Here is a 17,605-nt window from a genome sequence, read left to right as displayed (position 1 = left end):
ATTATTATTAATTATTATTCGTTTAGATCACGCTTGATCTCCTGCAGAAGTCAACACGCAGCTCTCAAGCACGGCTTTGGAACAGACGGCAGGTCTGAAAAGCCACCGTCCTCCCCCCCCCCCACACCCAGAACACAAGTGGCCCTGCATCAAAGGCGACCGGGGAAAAGCTCCGACCGACACCCTCCCCACCCCTCGCCCAAGCTTCCACCGGGGTCCTCCAAGCGCCTACGAGCATCTTCCCCGCACCGCACTTCCGTCGCGAGGACGACGGAGGGGCCGTGCAAAATCTCCAGCTCCCGTTGTTAAGTCTCGCTCACCAGTTTGCAAGGACTCCGCGCTCCTCGGTCGCGCGCGCTCCCCCCTGCAAAGCCGGGCCGAGCCGGGCCAGGAGGGGGGGGGAGAAGAGCAGAGGAGTGAGGGAGGGGGGGGGGAAAGAGGGCGCGCGCCCTGCCGCGCTTGCCTCCAAGCGTTCCTCGTTTCTCCGGTCGCCGAGGGTGTGTGTGTTGGGGGGGCTCCAGCCCAGAAAGCGCCTTGCTCGCTGATTGGAGAGAGGAATCGCGCGGCTGGTTTCTCTCCCCCCCCTTTCTTCAAAACAATGCGACCCTTGCAAGATTCAGCGGCCGCCTTCGGGAGACCGTTGGGCGCGCGCGCGCTGCGCTGCGATAACCGAGGAAGAATTCCAAGAATGATGGAATTCTCTTCCTAGCAGGTGGGGAGAGCCCTGCTGCCCTATTGGCTGAGGAGCTCGTGAGATCAGCCTACATTAGTATAATAAGGCCGTGATGTCACATCCTCACAGGTAATCTCGAACCCGAGGGGGGGTGTCTAGGAGAGGGAGGGAGGGAGGAGCGGTTGAGAGAGAGAAAATGAATAAAATGTGTTTCAATGGGAGCCCGAATGTACAGGCGGGGCGGGAAGCGTCCCTCGTTGTCTACCCTTGGCCGCCTCCTTCAGGCGGCCTGCCTGGCATTCTCTTCCCCTCACCATCACAACCACCTATTCGTTGGTTCTTGGCTACACAAAGCGGGCGGTTAAGTCGGTTGCAGCGGCGGTTTCTATGCAACGTACTCTGCTCCGGACTAAAGCGACAAGTTTGCAGCCGCTTCGTGGGGAGCGGGGGGCTCCTAAAGAAGGGTATTGATAGGCGGCCACAAGCGGCTCCCGAGCGATTCCCGCGCAGATCCGAGAAGAAGAGGAATTTGTTTCAGTCATGCCCAAATCGCCTCAAATGAGCCTCGGGCGAGTAGCTTTAGTATCATTCATCGTCTTGCCTTGTATTGTTCATCTGTAAAACTGGCGACCGAGAACTTCCTAAAACCTTGCTGCAACCTCGGGGGGGGGGGGGTCAATAATCCCTTAATCTTCCCTATTAAAACTTTTGAAAAAATATCTTTTTCTTCAACATAAAATTGCGTGTTGGGCTTTTATGAATAATTTGGGAACTCGGACGCTGTTCAGCAACAAAACATTTGAGTAATGACTCAGGCAAGATACACGAATTTTATACCAAGCTCCAGTGTTTACTACTGATGGAAGAGTGTCAACAAAACATTGCTGTGGAAACACTGTGAAGTCAGCCATCTCTGGAAGAGAATCTTACTCAGAATGGTCAAAGTATCAAGGAGTTACTTGTGCCTTCATTAAATAACTTTCATTATAAAATCTAAATAAGAGGATATCAATGAAGATGCTATGTATTTTACTAGGAATAGTTGCATGGTTATAAGGATATACTGTACAGTACTTGTACAGGGGGTGGACATAAAAATAGAAACACCTTGAAAAATCATCAAAATATATTTTAATATGGTCCACATATTGCGGCAAATACAGCCTCAATTCTCCAAGGTATTGATTCATACAAATTGTGAATTGTTTCCAAAGGAATTTTAGCCCATTCTTCAGTTAAAGCACCCTCCAGTTCTTTTAGAGACTATGGTGGTGGAAGTCGACTTCTTACTTGAATCTCTATAAAATCGACCATAAATGCTCAATAATGTTGAGGTCTGGTGATTGTGGTGGCCAGATGAGATGCTGAACTTCATTAGAATGTTCCTTGTGCCATTCTTTAACAATTCTTGCTCTATGGATTGGTGCATTATCATCTTAAAAGATGGCATCCCCCTCTGGAAACAGTTCTTGAACCATAAGATGAATTTGGTCGGCCAAAATTCCTAAATAGTGATGGCTGTTAATTCTTCTATGAAGGGAAATCATTGGCCCGGCGGATTTCCAAGAAATAGCACCCCAGATCATCACTGAACCCCCGCCATGTTTGACGGTTGGGAGAAGGCAGTCTGGATGAAATGATTCTTTTGGCTGTCTCCAAATGTAAACACAGCTGGAGGTCGGAAAAATGGTAAACGATGATTTGTCAGAGAAAATCACATTTTGCCACTGCTCGAGGGACCATTTCTGGTGGTTTCTACACCACTCTAAACGCTTTGAAACATTTGTCTTTGAGAGCAAAGGTTTTCTAATTGCAGCTCTTCCGTGGAATCCAGATTTGTGAAGCTCCCCTCGAACAGTTTTTCTGGAAACTGGGTTCTGTACATGTGTATTGAGCTCTGCAGTGATTTTAGGAGCTGTGGTCTTGCGATCCACTCTAACAATTTACTTTAGAGTCCGACGGTGTCTCTCAGACAACTTCAACTTTCAACCAGACCTGTGCTTGGCTGAGGACGTTTTCCCTTCTCTTTCAAAAGCAGTCATTACTTTTGAGACATTACCTCTTGAAACGCCAAACATTTGGGCACTTTCTGTTACACTAGCGCCTGCCATTCGAGCACCAACAATTTGGCCTCTTGGAAAGTCTGAGAGGTCTGCCATTTCTATAAAGTTATAACCAATTTCCTTAAATTTCTGTTAAAAAAAGGGTAGTTTAAAAAACATATCAAATAACAGAATGAAAAAACAAACATTAAAATATGTCAGGTTTTGATTGATTTGAACATGTTCAAACATTATGATGCCAAAAAGTCAAGTGTTTCCATTTTTTTGTCCATCCCTTGTACATGCTGCAACTTAGCTCTATCCACAGCTTTGGATAGAGCTGCCTCCCTGAAGTTTTCTTGGTAAGGTTTTTCAGAAAGTTAACCTTTCCTCCTTCCTAGGGCTGAGAGAGTGAGTGACCCATTTTCTCCATAGGATCTATACAAAAACCAGTTTATTTTACTGATGAAGCTAATATTTAGCTAATACAAAAATGATGCATCATTTGTAGATGTGACTGCAGATATAAAAGGAATCTTTGAATGAATAAATCAAAAAGCAGCCTACATGATAGATGTCTTTTAAGAGCTTTAAACCTAGGTCATCCTTGACTTACAAACTAGTTGAGCCCAATTTTTCTGCTGTCAAGCAAAGCAATTAATTGAGTCATGCCCCATTTTAGGAATTTTTTGCCATGATTCTTGTACCTGACATTTGATCATGTGACTGTGGGGATGCTTCAACAGTCATAATGTAAGAATTGCTCATAAGTCACTTTTTTCAATGCCGTTGTAACTGAATGATCATTAGACCAAAGGTTGTAAGTCAAGGATTACCTGTATTTTGACTCTCTTAGAAGCAGATCAGTGGTTCACAAATATGAGGGGGGGGGGAGAGGGAGAAATATCTTCTAATGGCCAAGTTATACATGTGAAGAAAGTGAAATCTCTTAAGATTAATTAACCTTTTTCTTGCAGAGCCCTGAAGTACATTTTATTCACATATATTTTATTGAAGAGTTTCACCTGTACATGGAGGTGAATATTGAATATTCACCTCCATATACATAGAATATTGTGCAAAAGTTCATTTATTTCAGTAATGCAACTTAAAAGGTGAAATGTTATACAGTATATGAGAGAAATTCATTACATGCAAAGCAAAATCAAGCCGTGATTTGTCATAATTGTGATGATTATGGGGTATAGCTCATGAAAACCCCAAATCCACCATCTCAGAAAATTAGAATATTACATGAAATCTATAAAACAAGGATTGTACTGTACATAGAACAATATCGGATCTCTATAAAATATAAGGATTTGGGGTTTTCATGCCCATAATCAGCAATTATGACAATCACCGCCTGAACTATCTTATCTTGCATGTAATGAATCTCTCTCATATATTACGTTTCACCTTTTAAGTTGCACTACTGAAATAAATGAACTTTTGAACGATATTCTAATTTTTCAAGTTTCACCTGTATATGTTTGTTTAGATTTAAAAAAAACCTTTAAAAATCATACAGAGTGGAAGGTATTTTATTAAAATTATGGAGCATTAGATGCATATTATGCGCACATAACACAATGTACAGAACACATTATAACACATGAACTGTAAATGATAGCTGTTAGAAGGAATGTAAACATTATAAAAAGAAGCAAACAAGAAAGAGATCTTCTGCATATCTTGCTTGTTTATTCCTAAAGATTAATAAATGGAATAAATGTGGAATAAAATCAACATACGTCTTTAGAGTTGAAGTGTTTGTGTTTGTATGTATAAATCTATCCAGAACAATGAGTACCTCAAGCTCTTTGTACCTGCCATGGTCCCAAGGGTCCCTTCTTGTGCAGCATAAATACTTGAGATTTCAGGAACATTTTCATCTTGAATCACCAGAATGAGAATTCTAGACATTCCGAACTTCTCTACTAGCTGAAACTTTGTAGATTCCATTTTTTTTCTACCATACTTGCTTTAACTGTTCAGGAGGCTCACTCTCTTCTTCCTTTTTTTAATTTATGAAACCTCTTTACAGTTACATTTAATTGCAGGACCCCATAATAATAGAGATTGAAGCACTCTAGGTGTTCTATATAGGAACGTTGGGGATGGAAATTCAACAGTTATTAACTGAGTTTATAACAGAAATTTTATTTATAGGAAGTACCTCAGGAATAGAGAAAGCTTAGCATCTAGCATTGTACCAGTAACATCTTTCTGATGTCCATATTCCTCCCACCCACCCACCCCCCAAAAAATTAATGACCCTAGTATGCCTTGCATCGGGATAGTCAGGGGGACTGAATGGAACTTGAGCATTTACTGGCTGTGTGCCCTTCTTGACACCAATGTCCCTACCTGTTCTGGTTTCTGGTAGAATTTTAGCTATTACAAATAACTTTTACTAAATGCAGTATTTCATAAACAAAGAAACTCCATCTTTATTCTCTTCCTTCCGTATTCAAACTACACTTCATACTAGCACATTTCTTGTTCTCTCGTTATCTCTCCTAATTACATCCCTTTTGCATTCCTCCCAGCCTCCTCCGTTCACCAAGATTTATGTACTCACAGCATGGTTCAAAAACAGCAGAAATGACTATAAAATAACACAGAATGAGTTTGCTTGCTTGGGAGCTGAACGGGAACACCTTCCATTTTTGTTCTACAACATTGAAACTCCACCCTTCTTCCCCACTGACCCCCTGACATACCAAATACATCACTCCAGTATTTAACCCATTCCTCCCCTTAATATCTTCTTCCAAACACCTGTTCCTTACGTTTTTGGACCCTTCTGAATTTAGGATCGACTCAGCGAACGTCTGATTCTTCCTCGCAAGATTCTGGACTTATAGCAACATCCTGTGGCTGTCCTCCCACCTGTTCTACTACCTGTAACCCCGGGCCCACCACTAATTCATAAACACTAACTATATCAGAGTCCTCAAGTTCTTCATCATCCTCCAACTGACCAGGAGTATGTACAACACTACCTAGGGTCGAACCCACAGCCTTCTTCCTGTTTGTGAGGCCAGAGTTCCATCTCTAGGCCGGCATGCCATTCAAAAATAAACAAATAGACAAATCCCTTAAAATATCATTTACAGCATTCTTGTAACTTCCATTCTATTCAGGAATTTTCCACGTTTTATTTTCATCACATTTTATTAACTGTTCTGTTTTTAGGAACTTCTTAAATAAAGTTTTTAATTAACATTGTAATCTGTCTAAATTATTTAAGTTATTAATTAGAAGTCAAATTAATAAACTGCTTACTGAGTTTCATAACCAATTAGTTTTTCCTTACAGTACAGTATTGCCTTTTATATTTATTAAGAATTGCTTTTTTGAGAGCCAGCTTGATGTGGTGGTTAAGGTATCAAGCTAGAATTCATAGGAGACTATGAGTTCTAGTCCTGATTTTAGGCACAATGCCAGCTGATTGAACTTAGCCTGTCTCAAAGTACTTGCCAAGACGACTACAAGGACTTGCCCAAGCAGGGACTTATCCAAGCAGTCACCAGAAGTCAGCACTGTCTTCAAGGCATTTGTGTCTGAGCACACATATACACAGATAGCTTTTGTCTGTTATGTCCTAGCATGAACTTTGCTCTTTGCACATTATGATGAATATATAACAAATGTCTAGACTCTAGGGAAACTCACATAAGGGTCTGTCTAAGATGTGTGTTATCTTCCACCATCTCCATTCCAGATGTGAGATATTTCCAAACACAGTCAAATCTGACAGTGGCTCATGTCTCTTTTTTTTTGTGCACTCAAGCAAAACTACACAACGAACAGATGGAAATACCCAATAAACTGAAAGTAATAACATTTTATGCAATAACAGATTATCAGTTTAATGCTAGTGTACTAGGACTGTGAAAAGACCCTATTAGCAGTCATTAAGGAAGAGCTAAAACGAAACAGCAAGCATTGTGGGAAATGAATTTAAGAAGTGAGTAAATGCACTGAATTGTATAAGCATAGAACAATCTGGCTCAGTAGAAGCCTCCAAGAAGTTCCAGCTTGTTGGAAGAAATAATCTTCATTTGATTATCCTCACCATGTGATGTACAATTTACCTGAATAAGCAGTCTCACTTGATACCTAAGGGTAAATCTATGTTGCAGGCTATTCTAAAGCTTTACTTGAGTGACATTTTTAATAAAGACCTGTCGCCACTTCTTAAATAATAACATTGTGCACATTTTTTTTAGCTTGCCAAGCTTTTTAGCTGTATAATTTGAATACTCCAAACATTTTTTATCTATGGTAAAATTAACAACCATGTTACTAAAAAAACCCTACAATGATTCACTTAACAACGGTGACAAGTCACAAAATGGGGCAAAATTCACTTATCATATGTTTCACTTAGCAACAGAAATTGTGGGCTCAATTGTGGTTGTAAGTCAAGGACTATTTGTATTTCTTGAGCATGTTAGAAAAACTCACAGCCTATGATTATATCCCTCCACCCCACCCCAGGTCTCTCCTTTTAACACACTGTTTGCTTGAGATTAGCCAGTCCAACCTATATGAAATACTGTTTGGTGGTAATCAAACAAATTGCTGGTTTTATTTAATTTTTGGAATAACAATTTTACTGTGATGTGACCAAACCAGAAATTTATAAAATCAGTTATATTTTGCTGTTATCTTCTTTCTAATGTTAAAACATAGTTTCTAGCATCCTATTTATTTATAACACAGGTTTTCTTTTCTAGCAGTGCCCCGTGTGACAAATAACAAAATAAAATTAAAGATATGGACTCCAATTGAGTCCAAAATTTATGTTGGTAAATGAGAAATTTGTTGAGTTTTGCCCCATTTTGACTTGTTTCGCCAGATTTGTTAAGTTAAATGAGTAACAGTGAAGTTAAGTGAATCTGATTTCCCCATTGACTTTCCTGGTCAGAAATTTACAAAAGAGGATCACATGATTCCGGGACACTGCAGCCATCATAAATTTGAGTCAGTTCCCAAGTATCCAAATGCAAATTATGTGACCATGAAGATGCTACAATGGTAGTATGAAAAATAGTCATAAGTCACCAATGCCATTGTAACTTTGAACAGTGTCTAAATGAACTGTTGTAAGTTGAGAACTACCTGTTTTGCCCAAAAGAAGACCCTGTCTTATATTTTTTTTTGAGTGCTTGGCCTTATTGCCATGTACTCAAAAGCCTGAATGGGCTTATTATCAGGGGATGTCTTATTTTGAGGGAAACGGTACCTGTAGATCAACATTTAAAGAAAAATGAAGTGAACACAATACAGTATATATATTTTTGTCCATTGCTACATTTCAGTACACTACTGAAATTTTAATGAGCTTTATGTACTAAGTTCAGGAATTTAGGCAGTTATGGGAAGTAAGTATTTATGTGTTGCATAAAGTTGAGTTTCTTGTTTTCATTGTGGACCCCTCCTCAAATTCTTGGCAAGAAAGTTTGTTTGATTCTTATAGGTATATGCAACAGGGCTTGAAAAGCAGCTGACTTTTAATAATCTAAATATAGGCTGAAGATACTTGAGAACTTAAGATATCTACCATCCTTAGGCAACAAGCCCTACAATGATGCTGTGCATATTGCTCCAGGAGAGGAAAAAATAGATGGGAACTGAACAGGTGGAGAATAATAAATCTTTCTTGAACTCTTTCATGTTCCTCAACAAAGCAGCTAACCAATTCTATACAAAATATTGTGTATGTTTATTATATTCCAAATGTGATCAGTGCTATAGGAGTAGCTATAAATGACTCATATGGATAAAGAATCATTCAAAATTAAATAAGTGTATTAATTGTTTTATCTACTGATGTATCTAGTATTTATGCAGACTGATAATACAAAACAATGCATGACACATTCAGTTTACTGTGGAAGATTCATAGTACTATATTGTGTACTATATTAAATTTAGATAGGAAATCCAGCAGAATAATTTAAAAAAAGCACTAGTATACATCAACATGACCAATACAGTTTTTTGACAAGTGCATGACACTGAATTAGAATATATTCAGCAATAAGGATTGTAAAAAAGTACAATATTAAACGCTGTTAATTTTCATATTTTGAAAAAATTCAAGGCAACCAATCTCATACATTATTGAAAAATATCTTTATTTCAATAATCTCATGTGTTTGTACATTTCTTTATAAAGGAATACATTTTCTCTGAATAATTTTTAATATGACAATTGAACAGAGTGATTAAATGAATGATTTCCATTAAGAAAAGTGGGAGAGACTCAAAACATGGACAACTTTAGCTTATGATTCATTCTTGGCACTCTACCAAAGCCTGAATAGATTGAAATGCTATAACATCCAGAAGGAAGGGAGGTAGGAAAACAGGAAGGTTTTCAAGATCATCTTAGTTAGAGAATAAAATCTTTCTTATGCTCTGACACTTTTAAAATTTATTGTGCACTGGTTAACTGTATTTCAAGGGCATTAAAAATTGGAACACACTATCCACATTATGAATTTGGAAGTTACAGCTCCTGCTTTACATAGTCAAAGCTGCATTCAAGCTACATAATAAAAACGCCTGCAATACCCGTGCTTTTAGGATTTTAGTTCTGGATAGAATATATGCTGCACGTAAAATGCTTAATTAGCTGTTGCACTGTGCTTCTATCTCCCTTCAGAATGCATTTGCCTCTGTTCTGCTTATAACTAACTCTTTGCCAAGATGTAGAGATCAGTCTCCAGGTACACACACCTAACCAAGTTATTTTTAACATTGTAAGCCATATTTTTCATGACAATAATCTATTCCAAAGTAGCAGTTTAAGGAAACGTTTCAGTCTTTATGATGTGTATTATGTGTATTTGCTTGCAGCTTTGCAGTGGCTGCCTTTGTGAAAACAGGTATGTGAACTCCAAGTATGCTTGGATATAAAAATATACAAATGCGATTTTATATATGTATCTGTTCACACTTCTAAAATAAAAATCTATTTATAAACTATTGCGAATTCCCTTTGGCACAGTAACTAGGTTGCCTTGCATTTCCAACTGAATATATAAGCTGTAGGAATGTGCAAAACGTTCCATACAAAATTTCCTCTGGACATGGAACAGCTGGTTTCATGTTGTCCATGCCCTCATGTTCCCAGAATTGTTTCTTCTAGATGGGGATAAAAGCATCTCTCCCTGATAAGAAGCAGGGAGAGGAAAGAATTGGCAAGATTTGGGGGCAAACAGATAGTAGAGTATGTTGTGTGGAATCTATTCATCCTGTAAAACAGTGTTTCCCAACCGTGGCAACTTGAAGACATTTGGACTTCAACTCCCAGAATTCCCCAGCCAGCGAATGCTGGCTGGGGACTTCTGGGAGTTGAAGTTCAGATAGCTTCAAGTTGTCAAGGTTGGGAAGCACTGCTGTAAAAGACACTTCATGATTGATTATATTCTGAATCAGAGATATAAAACTCAAGCCCCGGAGACCGCATCTAGCTCACGTGGTATTTAGATCGGGCCCGCAGGGTCACCCTGGAAACAGCAAAGGACTGGCTCACAGTACTTCTGCCAGTGAAAACGGAGTTCAGGAGGCCCATGTGCGGCCCTCCCTGGCTCCATTTTCTTTGGTAGAGTCACAGGAGGGTGCGGTAGCAGAAAAAGCCATTCATGGCATCGGACAAGAATATCTCAATGACCGCCTTCTGCCGTCTGGCGGGACCCAGGGGAAGAGCCTTCTCTGTGATGGCCCCGATCCTCTGGAATCAACTCCCCCCGGAGATTAGGACTGTCCCTACCCTCGCCTTTCGCAAACTCCTTAAAACCCACCTCTGCTGCCAGGCAGGGGAAATTGATTCCCCTGGGCCGTTTCCGTTTTATGTATGGTTTGTCTGAGATGTATGATTGGTTTTTTTATATTAAGGGTTTTAAATTGTTTTTAACTATTGGATTTGTACTGTTTTGCTGTTGTGAGCCGCCCCGAGTCTTCGGAGAGGGGCGGCATACAAATCTAATAAATAATAATAATAATAATAATAAAAAATAGTTTGGGAGCCCGTTTTTGCTGGCAGAATGCTCGGATCACCACTAGCACCCCTGATACAAGTCATATCGAGCTGGCCATGCCCCCCCATCCTGCCCCCACCCCCCCGAGGTAAAACACAACCCTGATGTTAGGCCAAAGCCATTTTATTTGGGACCTTAGGCCTGCTACACTTTATATTCTATGTTTCTATATTATTCTACTATACATTTTCTATTTTGGAAGAATGGGAGGGGAGATTGTATGCGGTTGTTAGTATGTAGCCATAACACATTTTTTCTAGAAAGCCAAGGTTATCCTTTGTCTCTGCACCTCCATGGAAGGAGATGGACAGACTCTGCCAGCATGGCAATAGAAGATTGGACATGATGGATTTGTGGGTGTGCGGGCAAGGGCTTGAACTTCCAACTGAGTGGTGAAACCCAGGGGACTTCAGATTCGGGTTTTACCCAGACGTGCCAGCATGGCTCTATTACTAAATTGGAACTTTCAGGAATCCTTTGCCTTGGACTCTGATTTATTTTGGATGCTATTGGAAACCCTAGCACCTTACACATCCTTCAATGAAATCGAGTTTAACACCCCTGTTCTAAATGGCATCATAACAAAGACATAAGATGAGCGAATGTCCCTCTCCAAATTTGAAATTTATGGTACAAAACCCATTAACTCAACAGGTTCAAGGGAACTGGCAAGATAAATCCAATGGCATTTTGTAAAAGTTGAAATTTAGGAAAGAGGAGGTTTCTATATAGTGTATTCAATCTTCCAAAATACTGTGTACTACAGTGGTACCTCAGTCCTTGTCGGTAACCCATTCTGGAAGATGTGCCAGATACTAAAACCAATGGTGTAAGTCACGAGAAAACTGACTTACTGTATTCATTTGTTCCATTATTTCAGCCGAAAGAAATAGTGTGTCACAAGGCAGACGATATCAGCAAGTTCTTCCTGGTATAGCAACTACTGGGAGAAAGACGACCACCAGGACAAGCAGCAAAGTGCTACGGTATAACTGTATATATTAGGTCAAATTAGAGTCAAAGAAGGAAGAAAAAAGTGATACTAGCCTCTGAAACTGCATATTAGCACACATTTTAATAAAAAAAATTGAAAAAAATTATTTAAATTGAAATAACTATACACTGAATACATGTACAAGGATTTAAAAGGTCTTTTTAAAAAAGCAAGTAATTGATAATCAACTGAATCTAGTTTTCATTCACAAAGGAAGTTCTGCATTTTCTAAACTCCCCTTCTTTCCCTACGATTTTCCTAATAAAATAATGCTGCAACTTAATGATACCGTCCTTCAATTCATACCATTGGAAGAACTACACTATTAATCTGTTGCAGAACCCACCTCCATCCTATCCAATGTATTTCTGTCTTACATTTGACACCAAAGTTGCACTGGCCACCTGGGACACAAGGAAGTCCTCGGAGAGAGGTGGCATACAAATCCAGTAAATAAATAAATAAATAAAATCAGACTTTACAACTATTCTTAATGTTTCAGTTGCTGAAAAATTTTCAGCTAAATTAGGATGATTTTTAGTTCATCCACATGAAATGAAGATTGCAGATTTTATAAAATAATTCCATTATTTCTGGACAAGAAAATATTGAGACCACAGATAGATATTTACCCCATTTGCTATGTGAAGAATGCTCTGAGTAATGAAAAAATATGAATGGGTTTTTATTTGTTGTCTTATCATTTGTATCCTTGAATCAACCATTCAAGGTTGGGAACAGGGCAAGGAGCTTATTATTTTTTTTGACAACAGCCAACTAGTTGATAAATAACAGATTTTTCACGAGAAAATTAAGTCTGGAATCATTCAAACGTTATTTTTGGGAATAATGGACAATATGACGGTCAGCTGATTAAAATCAACTTCATTGGTATGGCTATCATATCCATGGACACGCTTGAAATAAATAAAGTCCAAAGATTCTGTATTTATGAGAAATTGGAAGTGTTTTGCCTTCTTCTTCGAGGTAAGAGAGAAAGTGCTCATAGTTCAACGCCTTACATTTTAGAAAGCTAATTCAGAAGCTTCCCTTTCTGATCTGGAAGTTTATTGCTTTGGGTGCTAAGGAAGAAAAGCAACCTAAAACATTGATGGAAAATATTGTTCTTTTATGTTAGGTATTCCTGAGACTGATTGGGCTACCTGAAGATTGTATAGTCTGACAGTAAGCATTTTGTGAACTAGCAGTATAGCAGAACACTTTCACACACACACACACACACACAAATCTATATTAATCCCAGGAACTCAACAATAACCAGACCTTGTTTTGAAATACGACCTACTCACCAATATTTGGCTGTGATTTCAACTGTACCTGGAAAGCACATGTCTGACCTTTCTCAAAGTTACTTGATAGGTAGCTCTACATAGTAGGTGTGCCACAAGCAAAATGATTTAACGCATTGCTGTTTAGTGTTTCTTAAGCTACAGGACAAGATCATTATAAGTTCTTGGTAAAGTGAACGATGCAAAAAACAGAAGGACAACAGAACTCTTAATCCAAATTTGATTTTTCAAAAACACCTCAAAATATAAGGCCTTGGAAACAAGGCTGTTTCGAAGATATTACATGTACAACACATGTAAAGCAAGCTGACTGTGGAAAAGTTAGAAAAATGCTTACAAGCATAGGTGGAAATCATTCCAAATAATCTTCAAAGAAGCAGGTAAAAAAAAGGATTTCATTTTAATCTGTCATCATCTCTGAAAAGTTGTCCGAAAATAAATAATACAACAAGGTTTCTTCAAACTGACGATGATGCTTTGTCTTCCAAAGTGATGCAAAAAAATAAACTGGAATACGGTTTAGTCACGAGAAGATCAGGTTGTTCAAAACTTATAACTTCATAGATGTCATGATTTTCTGAACCATCCCTTTGACATTTTGTACATCTTCTTCATGCTGTAGATCAATGACTTTTTCATCCCTTTAAATTAAGAAATATTGTGTAAATAATGGAAAATTTAAATGGGATCGAATTCAACGCACTACGTTCATAAATTTAGCTGTCTGTGCAACCTATCAGCTGCTGAGTTGCTAACATGGGGCACTGCAGCATAAATTCATTAGAGAATTTATTGTAAAGTCTTCGGAGAGGGGCGGCATACAAATATAAATAATAAATAAATAAATAAATAAATAAATAAATAAATAATTGATTAAAGCAGTTGCCCAAAGAAACGAAACACTTTTTTCCCATTCAAAAATGCTAGAACTCTTTTACTATTCAAATACAAGTTAATAGATTCTTAATTTAAGATACAGTATTATTTATGCAGTTGCTTTTCTGGTTTAATTTCTGTTACAAATTATTATAAATGATTACAATTAGTTTGATGACAACTTTCCTTGGTTTGTATTGCTAGCATTAAAACCTAGTGAGGAATTTTATGTGACACTAAATAAACTGCTTTCCTTTTCCATGATCTCTCTTGATTCTTGTTCTCTGTTAATTTACACCTTAGAAAGCAAAAGAATAATTTTAGTCAATTAACCAGGAGGGTTTTTTTTAATTACCTGGTAAAGAATGTTCAAACTATTGCACCGTTGCACTCATTTCACATGCTAGTAAAGTTATGCTTAAAATTCTACAAGCTAGGCTCCAGCAGTATCTGGATCAAGAACTAACAGAAGTACAGGCAGGATTTCGAAGAGGCAGAGGAACTAGAAATCAAATTATCAGCATATGCTGGATCATGGAGAAAGCTAGGGAATTCCAGAAAAACATCTACATCTGTTTCATTGACTATGCTAAAACTTTTTGATTGTGTGGATTACAACTAACTGTGGCAATTTCTTAAAGACATGGGAGTACCAGACCATCTTATTTGCCTCTTGAGAAACCTATATGTGGGTCAAGAAGCAACAGTGAGAACTGGACACGGAACCACTGATCGGTTCAAAATTGGGAAAAGAGTCTGGCAAGGCGGTATACAGTACCGTCGAACTACCTTATGCAGAGCCCATCATGTGAAAGGCGGGACTAGACGAATCACAAGTTGGAAATAAAATTGCAAGGAGAAATATAAACAACCTCAGATATGCAGATGATACCACTTTAATGGCAGAAATTGAAGAAGAACTAAAAAGCCTCTTGATACGGGTGAAGAAGGAGAGTGCAAAAGTTGGCTTGAAATTCAACATTAAGAAAACTAAGATCATGGCATCAGGCCCTCTCAATTCCTGACAAATAGATGGGAAAGAAATGGAGGTAGTGACAAATTTTATTTTCCTGGGCTCAAAGATCATCACAGATGGAGACTGCAGCCATGAAATTAAAAGGCACTTGCTCCTGGCAAAGAAAGCAATGGCAAATCTAGACAGCATACTAAAAAGCAGAGACATCACCCTACCAACAAAAGTGCATATAGTCAAGGCTATGGTTTTTTTCAGTTGTAATGTATGGCTGTGAAAGGAAGGGTAAGAAGAATTGAAGCCTTTGAACTATGGTGCTGGAGAAGACTTCTGCTAGGTTAACAAACAAGTCAGTCTTAGAAGAGATCAACCCTGCCTGCTCTTTAAAAGGTCAGATCCTGAAGGTGAAACTCAAATACTTTGGCCACCTAATGAGAAGGAAGGACTCATTAGAGAAGAGCCTAATGCTGGGAAAGAGTGAGGGCAAAAGAAGAAGGGGACCAACAGAGAATGAGGTGGATGGAGTCACTGAAGCAATAGGTGAGCTTAAATGGACTCGGGGGAGTGAATTTTGCTCTGTTTATCTCTCTGCAGGCGGTAGCATCTCCTTGTAGGTCTTCTTCCACCTTCTCTCTGATTGGAGATGCTGCCGATGCTGCCGCCTGCAGAGAGACAAACAGAGGGAAGTTCACTGAAGATGCTCCCTCTCCGGCCATGCAACGCTATACAACTTCTCCAGGTGTCTAACCTTTCCTTCATTGAGGTGTGACATACTTTACAAATTTAGATGTTGAGAGAATGCCTACATTTGAAGTCTCTGGAAGGCTATGGCCTGCATGCTATTGGATACCAGTGTTGCTTTAGGAGCTAACCCTGCCTGTTCAACCAGTATATTTGTAAGTAAATATTATAAACTCTTCAAGAATCCCCTCAAGGAAATCAATCCCATCAGTGGCATCTTTTCGAAATTTCAAATAAACCCTCTTTTTAGTTAATGACATGCAGGAGAATTGCATGTAGGTTTTTTTTCCCCCTGATGTCGATACAGTCACTGATATGCATTTAGTCAGCGCAAAATATGTCTTATGGGAAGTTTCCATTTCAAGTAGGCCGTGAAGGCCACCTGTTATTGCCTCATAGAGAGACATCCTTTGCCTTATGCACGAATAGGCTGGGAGAGGTCACAGATCAGATGTACAAGAATGACACTAAGCAAATAAAAGGAAATGTGATTCAGTGGCAGACAAATTTAACAAAATAAAAAAATCTAGACAAGGTTGTTTCTGTTGCTATCCCAAATATAGCACCAGTATTGGAGAGGAAATCATTCATTCCCTCCTTCCCTCTCTATTATTATTATTATTATTATTATTATTATTATTATTATTATTATTATTATTATTATGTCAATACAACACAGCAAACGAGATTACTATGCTGGATTTCGTATTTCATCACCAGTCGGGCGCTTCCCAAGCACCTAAGACTGTGTAATGTAGCGGCGAATTATGTTTGCCAATCCCAGTAAAGCGGCCTTTTGCAATTGACAGATGGAGATTTTGTCAATTTCAATGGTTTTCAAATGTCCACTGAGATCCTTTGGCACTGTGCCCAGCGTGCCAAGTACCACTGGGACCACTTTCACTGGCTTATGCCAGATATTATTATTATTATTATTATTATTATTATTATTATTATTATTATTATTATTATTACAGTGTTCCCTTGATTTTCGGGGGTTCGAACTTCGCGAAAAGTCTATACCACTGTTTTTCAAAAATATTAATTAAAAAATACTTCGCAGGTTTTTCCCACCCGATGACGTCATATGTCATCGCCAAACTTTTGTCTGCCTTTAATAAATATTTTTTTAATAAACTTTAATAAATAAACATGGTGAGTAATAGTCTAAATCGTTGCTGAGGGGGAAATTGCAATTTAGGGGTTTAAAGTGTTAAGGGAAGGCTTGTGATACTGTTCATAGCCAAAAATAGTGTATTTACTTCTGCATCTCTACTTCGCGGAAATTCGACTTTCGCGGGTGGTCTCGGAACACAACCCCCGCAAAAATCTAGGGAACACTGTATTATTATTATTATTATTATTATTATTATTATTATTATTATTATTATTATTTAGATTTGTATGCTGCCCCTCTCCAAGGACTCGGAGCGGCTATATATACATACATATAGTGTGTGTGGGTATTTATAAATTCTCTCTCTCTCTCTTTCTCTCTCTCTCTCTGCGTGTGTGTTTATAAATGCAAATCTGTCCATTTCTCCTCCTAACTCCTTGGTCTCACACTCCTACTCCAAATACATAGGAATGTAAGTTTTCACAAAAAGCTATACCTGACACAAGATCATTAGCTGCAAATACTGTATAAGGAAGCTTATTTTATTTCACATAAGTTTGCCAAATGTATTCCCCCTTTTTGTGAAGCAAAAGTCTAAATTGCAAGCATTTCATAGCCTTATGCGCCACAAGACCAAGAAGAAAAATAAATCAATGGATGGTGCCATTTCTAATAGAAACCAGATCCAAAGTCTTGCCACAGATTTTAGAAAACATACGGGCTTTCTTTTTCCTTAAGAGCTAAATAGGGCCTCCAAAAATAAGCAAAAAAAAGAAGTGTCAAGCTAGTTTTAAACCACATGGGCTGTGCAAGATGGAA

The 17,605-nt window shown here is 38.5% G+C and overlaps 2 protein-coding genes across 5 annotated transcripts in view; both read right to left on the bottom strand.

The window, feature by feature from the left end:
• Positions 1-684, bottom strand: part of VGLL4 (vestigial like family member 4) — a 134,814-nt gene extending 134,130 nt beyond the window's left edge. The window contains exon 1 of one of the 3 annotated variants that reach the window (XM_070738599.1): positions 321-684. The gene's annotated coding sequence lies outside the window, so the exon portion shown is untranslated. The remainder of the gene's footprint in view (positions 1-320) is intronic. The other 2 variants (XM_070738593.1, XM_070738588.1) reach the window with 2 other exon arrangements.
• Positions 685-11,831: 11,147 nt separating this feature from the next.
• Positions 11,832-17,605, bottom strand: part of TAMM41 (TAM41 mitochondrial translocator assembly and maintenance homolog) — a 35,628-nt gene continuing 29,854 nt past the window's right edge. The window contains exon 8 of one of the 2 annotated variants that reach the window (XM_070738586.1): positions 11,832-13,720. In XM_070738586.1, coding sequence (XP_070594687.1) covers positions 13,647-13,720 — 74 coding nt within the window. In that variant the 3' untranslated portion in view covers positions 11,832-13,646. Of the gene's footprint in view, positions 13,721-15,418; positions 15,591-17,605 lie in introns of those variants that run through there. The other variant, XM_070738585.1, reaches the window with a different exon arrangement.

This window comes from Erythrolamprus reginae, chromosome 2 (assembly GCF_031021105.1).
Source record: "Erythrolamprus reginae isolate rEryReg1 chromosome 2, rEryReg1.hap1, whole genome shotgun sequence".
Taxonomy (NCBI): Eukaryota; Metazoa; Chordata; class Lepidosauria; order Squamata; family Dipsadidae; genus Erythrolamprus; species Erythrolamprus reginae.
The sequence above is the reverse complement of the archived record's forward strand: the minus strand, read 5'-3'. Positions and strand labels throughout refer to the sequence as shown.